The sequence below is a fragment of the Cervus elaphus genome, chromosome 17 (assembly GCF_910594005.1).
Source record: "Cervus elaphus chromosome 17, mCerEla1.1, whole genome shotgun sequence".
NCBI lineage: Eukaryota > Metazoa > Chordata > Mammalia > Artiodactyla > Cervidae > Cervus > Cervus elaphus.
This window is the reverse complement of record NC_057831.1, coordinates 56,625,810-56,644,113: the sequence shown is the minus strand read 5'-3', so window position 1 is coordinate 56,644,113 and position 18,304 is coordinate 56,625,810. Positions and strand designations below refer to the sequence as shown.

Below are 18,304 nucleotides of genomic sequence, written 5' to 3'. Positions count from 1 at the left end.
CAACTTTTCTGGCATCAGGGACCAGTTTCATGGAAGGCAATTTTTCCACAGACTGGGGTTGGGAGATGGTTTCAGGATGAGTCAAGTGCATTACACTTACTATGCACTCTATTTCTGTTATTCTTACATTAGCTCTGCCTCAGATCATCAGGCATTAGATCCTAAAGGTTGAGGACCACTATACTATAGTAACCACTACTCACATGTGGTTACTGAGCACTTTAAATGTGATTGATGTCACTAAAGATATGAATTTTTAGCTTAGTTTATTTTTAATTAACTTAAAGCTAAATTCAGATAGCCTAAACCTTAACCTATATGTATCCCTAACCCCTTGGGTACTCTGGTGAAGCCCATGAACTCCTTCTCAAATTAATGTTTAAAATAGATAGGATTATGCTGGAAACCAATTAATTTTACATTTATGTGTTACTAATCTTAAATTTAAAGTTATTTTTAAAAAGGTTGGTAATATAGTACTCTATTTTCTTCTTTACTCATGCATTAAATATCAATCTAGCCGTGAGTCTAATCATCGCAATTGTGAAGTAGTGATGAACATAAACAGTATTTTGAGGTAATGTAATGTGATATGCAAATGTCTATGACTTATATAGGTGATAAAGTCACAGATACTGCTAATACTGTTACAGTTTGGGTTCAGTTAGGAGTTAGGGGGGAAAAAAACAAGTAAAATTTTTTCCCATCTAAGTTTACAAACCTCCTGAATTCTCTTCACAGATCTGTTGAAGATACAGGAACGTAAGCTAAAAATCCTTGCTCTAGACTTATGTAAACAAGACAGGTTGATGATTTAGGTTAACACATTGAAGAAATACTTATGGAATGCATTCTTTATGCCAGGTATTGTTCTAGATTCTTGAGTTGCAATTGTAAATAAGAAAGACAAGTTGGAAGTCTTGTGTGTTTTCAATAAGCTTATATTTCAGTAGAGAGGAAATACAATGAATCAATAATCCAGTCATTTCAGATGGCAGGACATGCTGTGAAGAGTACCTAACAGGTTGATCTGATAGAAATTGACTCAGAGTGGCTATTTCAGATTGGGTGGTCAGCAAGGTCTTTAGAGAAAGTGACATTTGAGTTGAGGCTTTAATGGCAGGATCCAGCCACATGAAATCCGGAGACAGCACCTTTGGAGCCTGGGAACAGTGAATAGAAAGGCCCTAGAGCTAAAGGAGTTGGTGTGACAGGAGGAGCATAATCAACAAGAGAGAGCGCCTTGGAATTGAGGTCAGAAAGGTGGAGAGGGCCTGAGTCAGTGCTAGAATCTGTGAGTTGTCATCACATGTGGTAGGGGATTCAGATTTTATTCTAAGTCAACTCACAGTGAAAAATGGTTGCATGATCCTCTTGGTAAAGAATGGATGAACTGGGTAAGTGGAAGCAGGGAGTTCATGCAGGAGGCTGTTTAAGTCTTTCAAGTGCAAGGAGAAGGTAGCTGGTGACTGTGAAGTCACAATACAGAGAGAGAGGTGAATGAATTTAGGACACGTTTCCAAGTAGAGCTGATCAACTACAGTTAGAGAGCGCCCAGGAAAGAAAACATTTCTTGAGTGACTCAGGTAATGTGACTTACTGAGATGGAAGAATGGTGGGGGAAATATATTTGGCACAGAATCAAGACATATTTTAGTTGTGTTAATACCCTTTAGGTATTGAAGTAAAGATGGTTGTATATATGAATTTGAAGCTCAGTGAAGAAGTTAAGACCATAAATGTTGGACTCACCATCATAGAGATGGTATTTTAGCCATGGATTGAGTGAGATCAAACAAGAACAGTGTTTATACAGAAAAGAATGGGTTTGATCTGAACCCTACGGAAAGCAAGTGTTTAGAATTTTTAAAAATTATTTATTGTGCACCCTTTTTAGGTCTGTACTTTCAGGTTCATGTGGGTACCCTAAGGCATTTCCAACATTAGTGTGTATCTCTAACCCCAAAAAGCTATTCGGCTGCTCTGATAAATTATGTGGTAAAATGTGACCTCATAAGGTTTCTGAGAAAATGCAATTATCCTATTTACAAGGACCCATTCTCATACACCCCATAATAACATCACAATGATGCTCCCATGGGGCTTTTGCCATTCTATTTTGGTGAATCCAGCATCTTTGAATCTCCTCCCTGCATTGGAAGAAGTCCCCACTTTGTGAGTTCTTCCTTCCTCTATGGATTTCCCATAGTGCAGGCAGGTGACCTGGTTTCCACTCCAGACTTCGAGCAGGAAGCTCGGGTACAGAGTTGCAGATTCTGACCCCCATCCATTCTGGAGAAGGTAATGGCAGTCACATTCACTCTAGAGTCAAGAGTGACAGCTCTTAACAGTGTCAGTGATGCAAAATGTACCGGGGGAAGCAGAAGCATTTCCACTGGAGCTGTCTATGCAGTCATCTGGAATTTTCTTTTTTAGAACACATTCTCCATGCTTGGCTTGTTGGCCTGCCTGGAGATTCTGTGATCCTTTTCTGCTAAACCAGTGTTGATGTTTGGGTTTCCTAGGAAACAGACAGACAGAGATTTGTGTGCAGGAGGTTTTTGGGTGGAGCAGCCTCCAGGATCAACATCTGTGAAGGGTGAGGGATGCAGGATTGGGCAGTGGAAGAACTTGAATCGTCATCATCTGATCCTATGGGGAGCTCTAGAACTGGAGGGCTCTTCAGAGTTGCCCTGAATTAAGCTGAGGAGGCTAGAATTTTTTACCCCCATGACCCCCACTACCCAGTCACCGGACACAGGCTGCCCCAGGACGGGGCATGTCCTTGGGTACGGTGACTGTCGGGTTGAGAGCCATTTCTAGCCAGGGATGCAGCAGGAGCTGTCAGCTACCAGCATTTCCAGTCTCCACAACGAGCTTCACAGTTTGGAAAGCCATTATTCCCCTGAAATCTACCAATAATCTGCTTATTTTCTTCAAAGTTCGAATAAGAAATTGAGGCTCAGAAATATTAAATGAACGATAAAAAGCGGTGGACATGAAACTCAAGGCTTGGTCTTCATAATTCCAAATCCTGTTACTTGGCCTGCGCCATGTGGAATGTTGCAGAGAAACAGACAAACCCTCAGGAACAGGCAAACTATCCAAGAAACAGACTAAGGCCTGGTGGATTTAAGATTTTGAGGCATATCACTTTGGGAGATTTTCTCAAGAACTCTGTCTAACCAGGATCTGGGACAATGGAGTCCAACTGGAACCTCCATTTGTAAAAGAGACTTTCCCTATACTCCTGTGCAAAAACAAACAAACAAACAAACAAAAAAAGCAAACAGGACTACTGAACAGCAATCAAAGCCCCATGCTGGGTGTTATCTTTGATATGAAGCACCTATTCCGACTTTCACTTATGTTCCCTCCTAGGCTCCAAAATCACTGTGGATGGTGAATGCATCCATGAAATTAAAAGATGTTTGTTCCTTGGAAGAAAAGCAATGACAAAAGCTAGACAGTATATTAAAAAGCAGAGACATTAATTTGCCTACAAACATCTGTATGGTCAAAGCCATGGCTTTTGCAGTAGTCATGTATGGATGTGAGGGCTGGACAATAAACCGGCTAAGTGCTGAAGAACTGATGTCTTTGAACTATGGTGCTGGAGAAGACTCTTGAGAGCCCCTTGGACTGCAAGGAGATCAAACCAGTCAATCCTAAAGGAAATCAGTCCTGGAAGGACTGATGATGAAGCTGAAGCTCCAATACTTTGGCCATCTGATGTGAAAAGCTGACTCACTGGAAAAGACCCTGATGCCAGGAAAGACTGAAGGCAGGAGAAGAAGCAAATAGGATGAGGTGGTTGGATGGCATCACTGACTCAATGGACATGAGTTTGAACAAGCTCCGGGAGATGGCGAAGGACAGGGAAGCCTGGCGTGCTGCAGTCCATAGGGTCACAAAGTTGGACAGGACTGAGCGACTAAGCAACAATGTGTCTGAAAAGCAGCTAGGCTTCTGGGTGAGATTTAAGGTCTGCCAGGGAAATGCACTTGCATGACATTTGGAAGGCAGAAGAGAGAAGGTGACCATTTTCCTATAACTGAGACAGTGGACAAGGAGCAGCATCCAGACTCCACATCTTCTGCCTGGTAATTGGTGGCAGGAACAGAGCTGGCATCAACAACAACCTTTTCCTGACCTTCAGTTTATAGCTACAATTGTTGATTTTGAAGCCAAAAGGCCAGGAGCTCTCCCCCGATTTCTACCTCTCCAGCCCTTCCAAGACTTTGTTAGCACTTAATTTCCTAAATTAAGCCAATATCTCTTTCTGCTTGAAATATTTACTAAGATTTTCTTTTTCCTGTGCAGAACCTCATCGTGCACCCCAAGAGTGGAGCCAGAGTCCCTGGCTTTGCTTCACACACCCACACACCTGACACAATTAGTGAAAGAAAGTTCTTACTGGGAGAGCAACACAGAACAAGCCAAGTCCTTAAACAGGAGATGATTCTTCCAGGGAAACCAGTGACAATGGGCCATTTGGAGATTGCTTCTTGGAGCAGGTGGACTTAAGAGCCTCGTCTTGCTATCTGGATTATAATACTCGACCTTTCTGACCATGACACTTGGTGCCAGCATAGACCTATTCTTCGCCACTTTGACCCAGCAGCCACAGAGAGGTGAGGCATGAGATCCCACCAGGTGGTCAGGATACTTTCCAGCACACTCTGTTGATAAGATGCTTCTCTGATAAAGCATATGTGCAGGAGCCCAAGACCACTGGCAATTAAGCAACTGTTGGTGGCTCAAGTGGTAAAGAATCCACCTGCAGTGAAGGAGACCCAGGTTTGATTCCTGGGTTGGGAAGATGCCCTGGAGAAGTGAATGGCTACCCACTCCAGTACTCTTGCCTGGAGAATTCCAGGTTGGTGGGCTACAGTCCATGGTGTTGCAAAGAGTCATACATGACTGAGCAACTTTCACTCACTCACTCACTCAGCTAAAGTCATAAGCACCAAAAGCAATGAATGAAGAAGGACACTTTATGGGCCACAGGAATCCCATTCCCAAGAAATGGAGAAAAGCAATAAACTTTTAGAACTCAAAAATCACTTGGATTTGTAGCCATTAAAAGCCAAAAGACTCTTTTCAAATGAAGATGCCATTTTTAGAGGAGGGCAGAGCCAAAGCTGCAGATTCTTTACAAATTCAAGCACGAGACAAATATTCAAGGACAGGCCACACACAGACGCAGAACCTGGAGGACAGGAGGTGCTGTGAAACCTGGTTGAATGATACACAATGAAAGAGAGGATTAAGGTAACGTACAGGCACGCTCCCGTTTTTTAACAAGAATCGCTGAAATATCCAGTTTCCACTTCATAAGGCTGTGCTATCTTTCAGGCAACAGCTGGTCCCACTCTACCGCTGTGGGTACAATGAGTTCTAGTAAATCCTGTGTAATAGATGTGTTCATATGCTCCATCCTCTTAAAAATCTTAATTAGGGTGCTGTCTTTTAAGCAAAGCATTTATATAGTTACTTTATTGCACTTGAATACATGTTAGCTTCAGCAGACTTAATATAATTGTATAGGGTTTTTTTTTTTTATTTCTTTACAATGAAGGGAATATTTTTATCAACACTACAGAGTTATTCCCATGGATATTTAAAACCATCGGTACAAAGGTTTATGAATCTCTGCTGAGAAGGAAAAGACCTAAAGATGTAGTAGATGGTGATAGTTTGGCCAGTTATTAACTTCTGCAAACCTCAACTTCTTTGAGGTTGGGGTCAACATCTTCCTTGCCTACCTCATGGAGTAATTGTGAACACCAAATAAAATACTATACATAAAAGGGCTTTATAAAGAGTTATGTGCATTTCAAGGGTTGTGTGTATTTCAAGAGCTATTACCACACCCATATAAGCTTCTGACCTTACACTCCACATGGAGACGATGCTGGTGCTTGAAATTTACAAGCATTAAAGTAAAATTGGACTTTCAAGAGGCATGGGACTAGAGGGCAGAGAGAGCTTAGATTGTTTAGAAAAGATGATGGAGGATAAGCAGAGTCAAGATCCAAGACGTTTGGGGAACAAGGTACAAAGGACAAATGTGTGGTCAATTAGGCCTTAGCCATAGGGTACCCACTGACGTTCTGATACCACATCTGTGCCTCATCTCCATGACGCCAAATTGTTTTTCATGCCTCCACCCAACCAGCCTTGCCCCAAACCTCATTCTTTCTTGCATCGGAGATCAAACAAACCATTTTTCATTTAAGAGGATGGATGTTCTGGAAAACCCTCTCTATGTACTCCTTCAGCACCCGGATTCCACTTATTGAGGCCGGATGTCCTACACCCCCTAACAAGTGGATGAAACGGAACTTGGCTGACATCAGGTTTCAGCTGCCCATGCACACACAGATATATCCTCAGCAGTGTAGTTTGCAAAATTAAATGACAAGGATTTATGAAGGAGGCTCTAATGTCTTTTCAATAACACTACATCACCAGTACTCCAGGATGATCTGTATAATTTTCTTTATCATTGCACATCATAGAACCAAAGGAGTATTAGTCCTTTTTCAAATTATGGAGTGAAATCAACTGTGTTTTCCACAATATATCTAATAAGAAAATGCAACTATTTTAAGTCCAGCTGTTACATCTACTTCTTTTAAATATACCAAAGTTTTATGTATTCTGAAGGATATAGGCACAGAGGCAGTGGTACAGTATCACCATGTTTGAGGTCAAAAAACATAGTTTTGAATATAATACCTAATAGTTGAGGAATTCTGAGCAAGTTGCTCTATCCCCCTGGGCTGCAGTTTACCAAGCTCTTCTCATAAAATGGGGATGATAGCATTTACTTCACAGGGCAAGGATCAAATGAGATAATATGGATGCAAGAGCTTTGAAAAATAATGTTCAGTTTGATTCAGTCACTTAGTCATGTCCAACTCTTTGCAACCCCATGGACTGAGGCACGCCAGCCTTCCCTGTCCATCACCAACTCCTGGAGCCTGCTCAAACTCATGTCCATCAAGTTGGTGATACCATCCAACCATCTCATCCTCTGTCATCCCCTTCTCTTGCCTTCAATTTTGTCCAGCATCAAGATCTTTTTCAGTAAGTCAGTTCTTCACATCAGGTGCCCAAAGTATTGGAGCTTCAGCTTCAGCATCGGTCCTTCCAATGAATATTCAGGACTGATTTCCTTTAGAACTGACTGGTTTGAGCTCCTTGCAGTCCAAGGGACTCTCAAGAGTCTTCTCCAACACCACAGTTCAAAAGCATCAATTCTTCAGTGCTCAACTTTCTTTGTGGTCCAACTCTCACATCCATACATGACTACTGGAAAACCATAGCTTTGACTAGAGGGGCCTTTGTTGACAAAGTAAAGTCTCTGCTTTTTAATATGCTGTCTAGGTTGGTCATAGCTTTTCTTCCAAGGAGCAAGCATCTTTTCATTTCATGGCTGCAGTCACCATCTGCAGTGATTTTGGAGCCCAAGAAAATAAAGTCTGTCACTGTTTCCATGTTTCCCCATCTATTTGCCATGAAGTGATGGGACTGGATCCCATGATCTTCACTTTTTGAATGTGGAGTTTTAAGCCAGCTTTTTTGCTCTCTTTCACTTTCATCAAGAGGCTCCTCAGTTCCTCTTCTCTTTGTGCTTTAAGAGTGTTGTCATCTGTATATCTGAGTTTATTGATATTTCTCCCGGCAGTCTTGATTCCAGCTTGTGCTTTATCCAGCCTGGTATTTTGCATGATGTACTCTGCATGTAAGTTAAATAAGCAAATAATGTTAGGACCTTTCTTTATTGATGTGTGTTATAGTCACAGACAACTGTCTTATTTACAGATATATCTTTGATATTGGAAACTCTCAAATATGTCCTTACCACAAGCACTAATTTCAAAGTTTTTAGCTGAAGATCAAAATCGGGATCTATCCTTTCCTTCTTGGCTTCCCTCTTCCTGTCTCAAGTTTCAATATTTAATTGTGGTCATGCCTTTCTTGGCTCACATCTCCTTGAAGATCAAAACCCAGAGTCTCACTGACAATTTTAGGCCTACCTAACTGCTAGCCAGATAGAGGGGCTTTTATATACCTCAGTATGATCCTAAGAATCTAAGTCACAGGAAGAGTAGAGGGAAATGTGGAACAGTCTTGAAGCTCTGAGTGAATGGAAGAGGAATTCACAAGGGTTATAGCAAAATGTAAAGGCCAAATGGTTCTCCATACCTCAGTTTTACTGATTTCAAGGGCCCATTTATCTATGTAAGTTCAAAATGGAATACCAAACTATTTCTTTTAATCCACTGGAGAGTAAAGGAAATGTTAATCCCTTGATTAACCTGAAAGTTAAGTCGAAAACAATATGAAAATATATTTTTTGGCAGATGAAACCTACTAAGGATCTGTTGAGGTTTGTGGGGAGCCATTAACTAGCACGACTCTTTCTTGTGCATGCTCTGAACCGAGACGTCAAATAAGAGGTTGAGGCAGGTAGAGAACCAAACCATCACCTTTATTATTGATAATGTTAAATTTAAGAGCATGGCTAATCACTGTAAGTGGGCTTCCTAATTCTTTCTAACAGTTAAAAGCATGCTTCATCTCTACACACCACTGGGCTTCCCCCACTGATGGCTTATTCTGTGTCTGAGAGCAATGACTTGTTCTCTCTGGAAGTGGGCTTCTTCCCAAGAGAAAGGGAAGAGGAAGGAATTCAAGAATGCATGTTCAGCCCTCAAATTCACCGTGAGAATGAATAAAGGATGGAAAGCAGAGAAAATTCAAGAATGTAATGGCAGTGGAAGTCCTTCCACATGGATGGAAAGATCAACTCCAGGAAAGAAGCATTCCTCTGTAATAGATCAACCATCTTTTTCAGCCTGAAAGTAAATTTCTGTAAGAGGCATTAGCTCTGAAATCCAAAATATCACACAACTGTATTTCTTAAAGATGATGATTTGGATGAAATATCCATATTTTAAGAATACTTGTACATTGCAAAATGTGTGGTTGCCACATGTTTTAAGTCCCTTCTTACAGGGCTTTCTCCTCTAGGTTGTCTACCCTGCTGATTATAAAATCATCCATCATCTCGAATCTAGTAAGACAAGGATTGAAGAGCAGTTGGAAATAGAGGGATTGAAGTGATGGCTGGTTTCCAGATCACAGAGTCGAGGCTATGAAACATTTTGCAAGATGGCACTTTTTTTTTTTTTTCTCCCTCAGCCTGGATTACTTCGTACTGTTCCTGATTCTCCTGGCAGAAGTCCTGCTGAATTCAGGAAAACCATATGAAACCCATCCCAGGCATTGCCAAAATAAATTGTTAATCATATCAGATGTAGCACCAAAAAGTGTTCCATCGTAGGCAATTTTCTGTTCTGTAACTGTTCCCCTTGGCTTCATTCAGGATCTGCCAAGAGGAAAGGAAGCCCATATTGAACATGCCACATCTGGTTATCTGCCAGAGGAGAAAGAACAGTGGGGGATGCTCATGGGGTCAGAGCAAGAGTACTCCTAATACAAACGGGAGATGTTCATTACAGTCCAATTTCAAATATCCCTCTGGGGATATAAAGAGTTTGGAATCCTCTACTCTATCCATTATAGCTTGAGAGTATGAGAATCTCATGAAAGTTCAGTTTTCACAGAGTGGGGATGACCATCAGCATCTGTGCCTGCATGTTTCAAAAATGGCTTCTTTAAATACAAAAGTTATTGAAAATTACCGCAATTGCTTCTGTTATCTGATTTGATTAAATGGAAACAGGCTCACCTGAGCACTTAGCTATCTGGACTATCATCTGTTTCTCCATTATGGGGTAAAGAAAGAAGTGAATGATAACCAGAATTTTTTTTTTTTAAATAGAGCAAAAGCAGAATAGATAAGCAGCATCTAAAATCTGTCCTAGGGAAGACCACATTGACACATCTAACCTCGTGATAATAGACCCTTGCGGAGGCTCCTGCAGCGGTCGCCGACGCTTGGGTGGAGTTTCTCTGCGCCCTTCCGACCTGACCCTTTCAGCGCTTTGCTCCCGTCAGCCTACCTCGCTCTTCGGCGCCATGACCACCACCACCACTTTCAAGGGCATCGACCCCAACAGCAGGAACAGCTCCCGGGTTTTGCGGCCTCCCGGCGGTGGATCCAATTTTTCGTTGGGTTTTGATGAACCAACAGAACAACCCGTGAGGAGGAACAAGATGGCCTCCAGCATCTTCGGGACGCCTGAGGAAAACCCCCCTTCCTGGGCCAAGTCGGCAGGTGCCAAGTCTAGTGGGGGCAGGGAAGATTCTGAGTCATCTGGACCCCAGAGAAGGAATTCTTCTGAAGCGAACTCTGGAGACTTCTTAGATCTGAAGGGAGAAGGTGACATTCATGAAAACGTGGACACAGACCTGCAGGCCAGCCTGGGGCAGAGTGAGGCGAAGCCTGTGCCCGCCGCCCCTGTGCCCAGCCCCGTGGCGCCGGCGCCTGTGCCGTCCCGGAGAAACCCCCCTGGCGGCAAGTCCAGCCTCGTCCTGGGTTAGCTCTGTCTGCCCAGAACTCTGTCGTTTTGTTCCTTTGTTTTTTTTCCATGCTTGTGAACTGCACAACTTGAGCCTGACTGTACATCTTTTGGATTTGTTTCATTAAAAAAGAAGCACTTAAAAAAAAAAAAAAAAAAAAGGAAAACAGATTGAATACTTTTAAATTGAATCTGCACCCCTTCTGCATTTATAGTTATGCTAGAGTTGTTGCAATGAGCAAGCAGAAGGGTTATGCAACTCTTGAATATTAATCATGGCATAGGACTTCTATGTTTATCTAGGTGAGAAAAGGAACTGCTAGAGTTCAAACAAGAAGAGAATTTTGTCCAGGCCTCAGGTTCTCAACTAAACAAACTCAGTATCCCTCTTTAGGCCTTCATTTTACTGAAGTTCAGCTGCTTCAGAAAGTAAAACATGAAGGTTGTTACACTGTCCTTCTAAAAACTTGTCTGTTCTAGGGACTCCCATCATGCCTACTTTAGATATAAACTTTGATTTCGGCTTTAATAAAATAGGTTCTCTTCACCAAGGTTCATTTTTCCATGACTCATTTAAAGAGTGATTTATACACGCTGATTTGTTCCAATTTAGGCATCTCCCTGCTTTTCTGAATTTGGAGAGGTTTTTTACCTGAACAGGGATCATGAGTCCAAGTCTAAAGTAGAACTGTCATAGCAGAAAATTGCTGACATTCCTAAAGTCAATCTACACATGTTGTCAGACACAAGGGTTGGATTTTTAACACCTGGAGATGGTTAACTGGTGAGGGAGGAGGAATATATTTAACAGAGTCAAAGGGAAAATACATCCCAGCAAAGCAGAGTGGGTACCATTTTGCCATATTTTCAACATGAAACTTCCAAATTTGAAGTTTCAATCTACCAGCTCAGAGTCTAGCAATGATTTTCCTCTGTGTGTGTGTGTGTGTGTGTGTGTGTGTGTGTCTGTGTCTGTGTCTGTGTGTCTATGTGTGGTGGGTGGGAGGATGTGCAGGCAGAAGGTGGACATTTTTATGAAAAAATTCAGTTCAGTTCAGTTCAGTCACTCAGTCATGTCTGACTCTTTGTGACCCCATGGACTGCAGCACGCCAGGCTTCCCTGTCCATCACCAACTCCTGGAGTTTACTCAAACTCATGTCCATTGCATTGATGTGCCACCCAACCATCTCATCCTCTGTCATCCCCTTTTCCTGCTGCTTTCAATCTTTCCCAGCATCAGGGTCTTTTCCAATGAGTCAGTTCTTTGCATCAAGTGGCCAAAGTATTAGAGTTTCAGCATCAGTCCTTCCAATGAATATTTAGGAGTGATTTCCTTTAGGATTGACAGGTTGGATCTCTTTGCAGTCCAGGGGACTCTCAACTGTGGTCTTCTCCAACACCACAGTTCAAAAGCATCAATCCTTCGGTACTCAGCTTTCTTTATAGTCCATCTCTAACATCCATACATAACTACAGGAAAAATCATAGCTTTGACTAGACAGACCTTTGTTGGCAAAGTAATGTCTCTACTTTTTAATACGCTATCTAGCTTGGTCATAGCTTTCCTTCCAAGAAGCAAGCGTCTTTTAATTTCATGGCTGCAGTCACCATCTGCAGTGATTTTGGAGCCCAAGAAAATAGTCTGTCACTGTTTCCACTGTTACCCCATCTATTTGCCATGAAGTGATGGGACCAGGTGCCATGATCTTAGTTTTCTGAATGTTGAGTTTTAAGCCAACTTTTTCACTCTCCTCTTTCACTTTCAAGAGGCTATTTAGTTCTTCTTTGCTTTCTGCCATGGGGTGCTATCATCTGCATCTGAGGTTATTGATATTTCTCCCAGCAATCTTGATTCCAGCTTGTGCTTCATCCAGCCCAGCATTTTGCATGATGTACACTGCATATAAGTTAAATAAGCAGGGTGGCAATATATAGCCTTGATATACTCCTTTCCTGATTTGGAACCAGTCTGTTGTTTCATGTCCAGTTCTAACTGTTGCTTCTTGACCAGATACAGATTTCTCAGGAGGCAGGTAAAGTAGTCTGGTATTCCTATCACTTTAAGAATTTTCCACAGTTTGCTGTGATCCACATAGTCAAAGGCTTTGGTGTAGTCAATAAAGCAGAAGTAGATATTTTTCTGGAACTCTCTTGCTTTTTTGATGATCCCGTGGATGTTGGCAATTTGATCTCTGGATCCTATGCCTTTTCTAAATCCAGCTTGAACAGCTCACAGTTCCTGAACTGTTGAAGCCTGGATTGGAGAATTTTGAACTTTACTTTGTTAGTGTGTTGCGTGGTAGTTTGACCATTCTTTGGCATTGCTTTTCTTTGGAATTGGAATGAAAACTGACCTTTTCCAGTCCTGTGGCCACTGCTGAGTTTTCCAAATTTGCTGGCATATTGAGTGCAGCACTTTCACAGCATCACCCATCTTTTAGGATTTAAAATAGCTCAACTGGAATTCCATCACCTCCACTAGCTTTGTTCTTAGTGACGCTTTCTAAGGCCCACTTGACTTCACATTCCAGGATGTCTGGCTCTAGGTGAGTGATTACATTACACCATCGTGATTTCTGGGTCATGAAGATCTTTTTTTTTTTTTTTTTTTAATTTATTTTTTCCAGTGGGTTTTGTCATACATTGAAATGAATCAGCCATGGATTTACATGTATTCCCAATCCCGATCCCCCCTCCCACCTCCCTCTCCACCCGATTCCTCTGGGTCTTCCCAGTGCACCAGGCCGGAGCACTTGTCTCATGCATCCCACCTGGGCTGGTGATCTGTTTCACCATAGATAGTATACATGCTGTTCTTTTGAAATATCCCACCCTCACATTCTCCCACAAAGTTCAAAAGTCTGTTCTGTATTTCTGTGTCTCTTTTTCTGTTTTGCATATAGGGTTATCGTTATCACCTTTCTAAATTCCATATATATGTGTTAGTATGCTGTAATGTTCTTTATCTTTCTGGCTTACTTCACTCTGTATAATGGGCTCCAGCTTCATCCATCTCATTAGGACTGGTTCAAATGAATTCTTTTTAATGGCTGAGTAATATTCCATGGTGTATATGTACCACAGCTTCCTTATCCATTCATCTGCTGATGGGCATCTAGGTTGCTTCCATGTCCTGGCTATTATAAACAGTGCTGCTATGAACATTGGGGTGCACGTGTCTCTTTCAGATCTGGTTTCCTCAGTGTGTATGCCCAGAAGTGGGATTGCTGGGTCATATGGCAGTTCTATTTCCAGTTTTTTAAGAAATGAAGATCTTTTTTTTAATAGTTCTTCTGTGTATTCTTGCCATCTCTTCTTAATATTTCCTGCTTCTGTTAGGTCCATACCATTTCTGTCCTTTAAAGAACAAAAAATAAAGGCAACTAAGAGACGACATGTTTGTTTTTTTATTGTTACTATGTGCTGAACCATTCTCAACAATGTTAGAGATAAAACTCCTTTCCTCAAAAAAAAATTTTTTTTATTAATCTAAGTTCTAAACGTGTGCTATTGTTACTGTTGAGTTTAATAATACATAGATAAGCCTCAAATTGGAACACTATGTTACTTATCCTTAAAAAAAAAAATTGTATGGGACTTCTCAGGTGGTGCAGTGGTAAGGAATCTGTCTGCCAATGCAAGAGAAGCAAGAGACTCTGGTTCAAGCCCTGGGTCAGCAAGATCCCCTAGAGGAGGAAATAAGTCTGCTCCAGTGTTCTTGCCTGGAGAATCCCACGGACAGAGGAGAGCCTGGTGAGCTACAGGATACTGGGTCGCGAAGAGTCAGACATGACTGAGCCGCGGAGCACTGAAGGCAGTGAAGAGACGGAAACACTGTGTTCTACCGGAAGTGAAGTTGTAGAACTTCCGGAGATACATCTCCTGTCGGCGCACTGGACCCAGCTTGCAGACAGCATTCGTTTCAATGTAAGCTTATGCCTCAGAGTTATTGCCACTCGCTTTGGATATAGTTCTTTCTCTAGTACCTGTGATAACAAAGTTCCTCAGAAGGAAAAGTTCACTGTGTTTTCTTCTGGCCATTATTGTCGTTCATTTCATTTCATGATTATTCCTGAAAAGAATTTTCTCATTTGGGAAAGAAGTGTCCTGAAAGATGACCTGCTCTGAGCATCAAATATACCAAGTACACCACTTGGTTCTAAACCAAATACACAGAGTGTTTCTATTCTGAAAAAGTACAAAAAGTGATCAAGGGAAAACAATGATTTATTTGTGGATGGATACATATTGATAAATGAACAAATCTTGTTTGCTATACAAAGATTTGGTGTAGGGTCTTTTTTTTAATGCCTACAATAAAATAGCAAAATGCAAACAAATCATTTAAACATTAGGAGAACTAGTGAGGATCCCTTAGTAAAATTACTTCACAAATTCTAGTCTCAGTTCTTTAAAGGTAAAAATTATTTGACTTGCCGTGGAACACATACCACCTCAGGAAAGACAATTTCATGGCAGAACACACACAAAGGTTTCAAGGAAGAGTTAACTGTGTACTAGATCTGTCTTAGGTAATGAAGTATTTGGCCATTGACTTTCCAAGTAGAGCAGATTTTAGTGCATCAAATGTTCCAATATTCTAATCAAGAGCAAATCATTCCCCATACTTAGTTGAGACAAGTTCCAGGCCACCAGGTAAGGATGGGTCAGGAGTGAGGAGAGTAGCTGAGACATTTTTATTTACTTGGAAGAATCATTTCACGTGGCATCTCTGTGTTCATGAGGCATGTAGCATAGTAGTCCAGAGCACGGCTCTGAAGTCAGCTTCTGCATCAAAGCCTGGCTACGGCCACACAGCTTAGTTTCCTCATCTGTCAAAGAGGGATGATAATAATAGGACCAACCTTATAATAATGTTGTTGTGAAGATGATTGAATTATGCTGTTGTTCTCACTCAGCAGTTATGTACAGATGTGAGAGCTGGGCCATAAAGAAGGTTGAGTGCCAAAGGCTTGATGCTTTTGAATTGTGGTGCTGGAGAAGACTCTTGAGAGTCCCTTGGACTGCAAAGAGATCAAACTGGTCAATTCTAGAGGAAATCAATCCTGAGTATTCATTGGAAGGACAGGGGCTGAAGCTGAATCTCCAATAATTTGGCCACCTGATGAGAGGAGCCAACTCATTGGAAAAGACTCTGCAGCTGGGAAAGATTGAGGGCAGGAGAAGGGGGTGACAGAGGATGAGATGGTTGGATGGCATCACTAACTCAATGGACATGAGTTTGAGCAAACTCCAGGAGATATGGAGGGACAGGGAAGCCTGGCATGCTGCAGTCCATGGGGTCGCAAAGAGTCAGACGTGACTGAACAATGACAACAAGCACTCAATACTCAATACCCAATACTCATTCCCATTACTAGAAGCCTTAAGATGGAGTTGAATCCTGACTCTGGACTTGGAGTTACATTACATTACTTTACATCTTAACTCACCACATCACACACACATTTGAAAGTAAAATGGGAGATTCTGTTCTGTTCCAGCTATGTGGTAACTTTAGAAACTAGGAAGTGGCCACTGTGCTCTTCTCCTGTAACCCCCCCACTTGCCCCCCACCTTGAGACTAAGGGAGAAAACTGACACTCGAAAATAAATGATTAATATGTTTTGATCCAAGACCCAGTTCCAAGTACTTGGTAGTTATTATATTAGTTTCTGAGGGATGCCATAAAAATTACCACACACTAAGTGGCTTAAAACAATAAAAATGCTTTAGCTTGCAGGTCAGAAGGCTAGAAGTCTGAAACCAAGGTTTCGGTTGGGTTTTACACCCTCCAGGAAAGAAGGTTCTACAGGAAAGTCCCTCCTTGCTTCTTTCAGTTTGAGGACTGAGCTCCAGCAATCCTTGGAGCTCTTTCTTTGGCTTGTGGTTGCCTTACTCCAATCTCTCCCTGTGTCATCACATGACCTTCTTCACTGGGTGTGTGTCTGTGTCTTGACACGGCCGGTCACTGGATTTAGGGTCGATCTGGACCCATATGACCTCATCTTAATGAATTGCATATGCAAAGACCCTGCTTCTAGACAAGTTCACGTGGCGAGCTTCATGTCCAATAATGTGGACACGAATTTCGGGAGACACTATCTAACCCAGCATAGCTATTTATGGTCACACTTTCCCAACTGTAGCTTCAGGTCATCACTATCTTTTATGTACTAGTCTTCTGACTTTGGCAACCTCTCTGTTCCTCTCACTGTTAACTGTACCTTGAAGCATAGCTACCTCACAAGGGAATGCTTTAGAAGCCCAGTCCTGCACTGTTTTGCCTCTTCTTTGGCAAAGCAAAGCAGGAGTGAATAAATCTTCGCCTTGGAGCTGTGCTTTGCCATTTGGAACACTCTCCATTGGAAAAGGTAATATTTTCTCTTAGAAAATACATTTCAAGTTGCAAACAGTCAATTTAGAAACTATTTTTAGAAATGCTGTCAGCTCCACGTCCAGGGCTGCCTGTATTGTTAATGAGACATCACGCAGGGTTTTGGACTGTCATCAGAGCCACAGCAGGAATCCAGCTTCAATGTAATCGCTTCAGATAACACTGTCTTTGATTTTTAAGAAATGAGCATCCTCATCAAATATAAAAATTTTATTCTGGGGAGACTCATAAAAATCAGTTCATTTATTAGACAAGATTCTAACCTGCATGCTAAGAATTCAAATATGATATTGTTTAGTACGGGTTCTTCTAAAATCAGAGCCTGGGAGGTCTTACATCCAGGTGATTAATTTGGGAGATGATCCTGGGAAATAGGAGTGTGGGAACAAGGAGGGCAAGAGACAGGCAAAAGGAAAAGACAAAATGAAGTGTGTGGCCAAGGTCACTCCTGTGTGCGAGACAAGCTTGGTTGCCCAGGACTCTGGAGAACTGTAGAGAACATGTGCCCAAAATCATCCTCTCAAAAGACCAGAGGCTGGAGTGCTTCCATAGGTCCTTCTCACCATCAAACGAGCTCTGCCCCTGGGCATCCTTCACACTTCTGATCTGTACCTGCCTGGGAGAAGGTGCTGGCAGTGTGTGATAAGGCTCCACTTCTACGTAACTGTGCACCATGGCTGAGGATTCCATCAGAAGGGGGCCGGGGGAGGTCACACAGTGACCAGAAGCATCTGCTCTATTGGAATTACTTGTTTTCATCAAGGATGTAATCTTCACTCTGGTCATCACCCAAAAGTTAGCCACTCTATGAATTAGAAACGGCATACAGCATATTTCTTTTACAAGTAAAAGGCAATTAAAGTATTTTTAGGTAGTATGGCTTCAGCTCAGATGTGCTCAGCAGCAGTACAAGAAGATCCAAATTGGGATGGTGTGAAGAGAGGAACAGAGGCTGGTATGGCATTCTGTGCTGTGAGACAGCAACACTTTTAGCCTCAGGCAGATAGCTGGGATCCTTCTGCAGGCTGACTTCTGCTGTGAGAAGCCTCATCAGGGACTCCTGGCAGGCTGGCCTGAGGGGCGGATTCCACAGCACCATTATCGCTTTCTGAATTTAGCCAAGGAGGTGCTCCACCACTGAATGGAGACTTCCCCAGTGAAACTGCTGGAATGTTCATGTTCTAGGTACCCAAAGAGAATAGCCCGAAGAGTCTGAGCTTTGAGGAGGGGCAGCAAGGTAAAGTACGGTCTCAGTAGCACAGCTCCAAGTGGTGGCCCAAACATTTGTCTTTATATACACAAGATGCTTCTGTGCATTTGTAGCTACTGTAACCACCTAATGGCATCTGAGCTAGCTGTAGCATCTCTGCTTTAACAGTGTGTCTATAAATTATAGCTCCACATGG

The 18,304-nt window shown here is 42.1% G+C and overlaps 1 protein-coding gene across 1 annotated transcript; it reads left to right on the top strand.

The window, feature by feature from the left end:
• The first annotated feature begins 9,946 nt into the window (after positions 1-9,946).
• On the top strand, positions 9,947-10,660 carry LOC122673551 (jupiter microtubule associated homolog 1-like). The gene has a single exon (XM_043871437.1). It carries the CDS (start codon positions 10,057-10,059, stop codon positions 10,519-10,521), a length of 465 nt encoding a protein of 154 aa, XP_043727372.1. The 5' UTR covers positions 9,947-10,056; the 3' UTR covers positions 10,522-10,660.
• Positions 10,661-18,304: the final 7,644 nt, after the last annotated feature.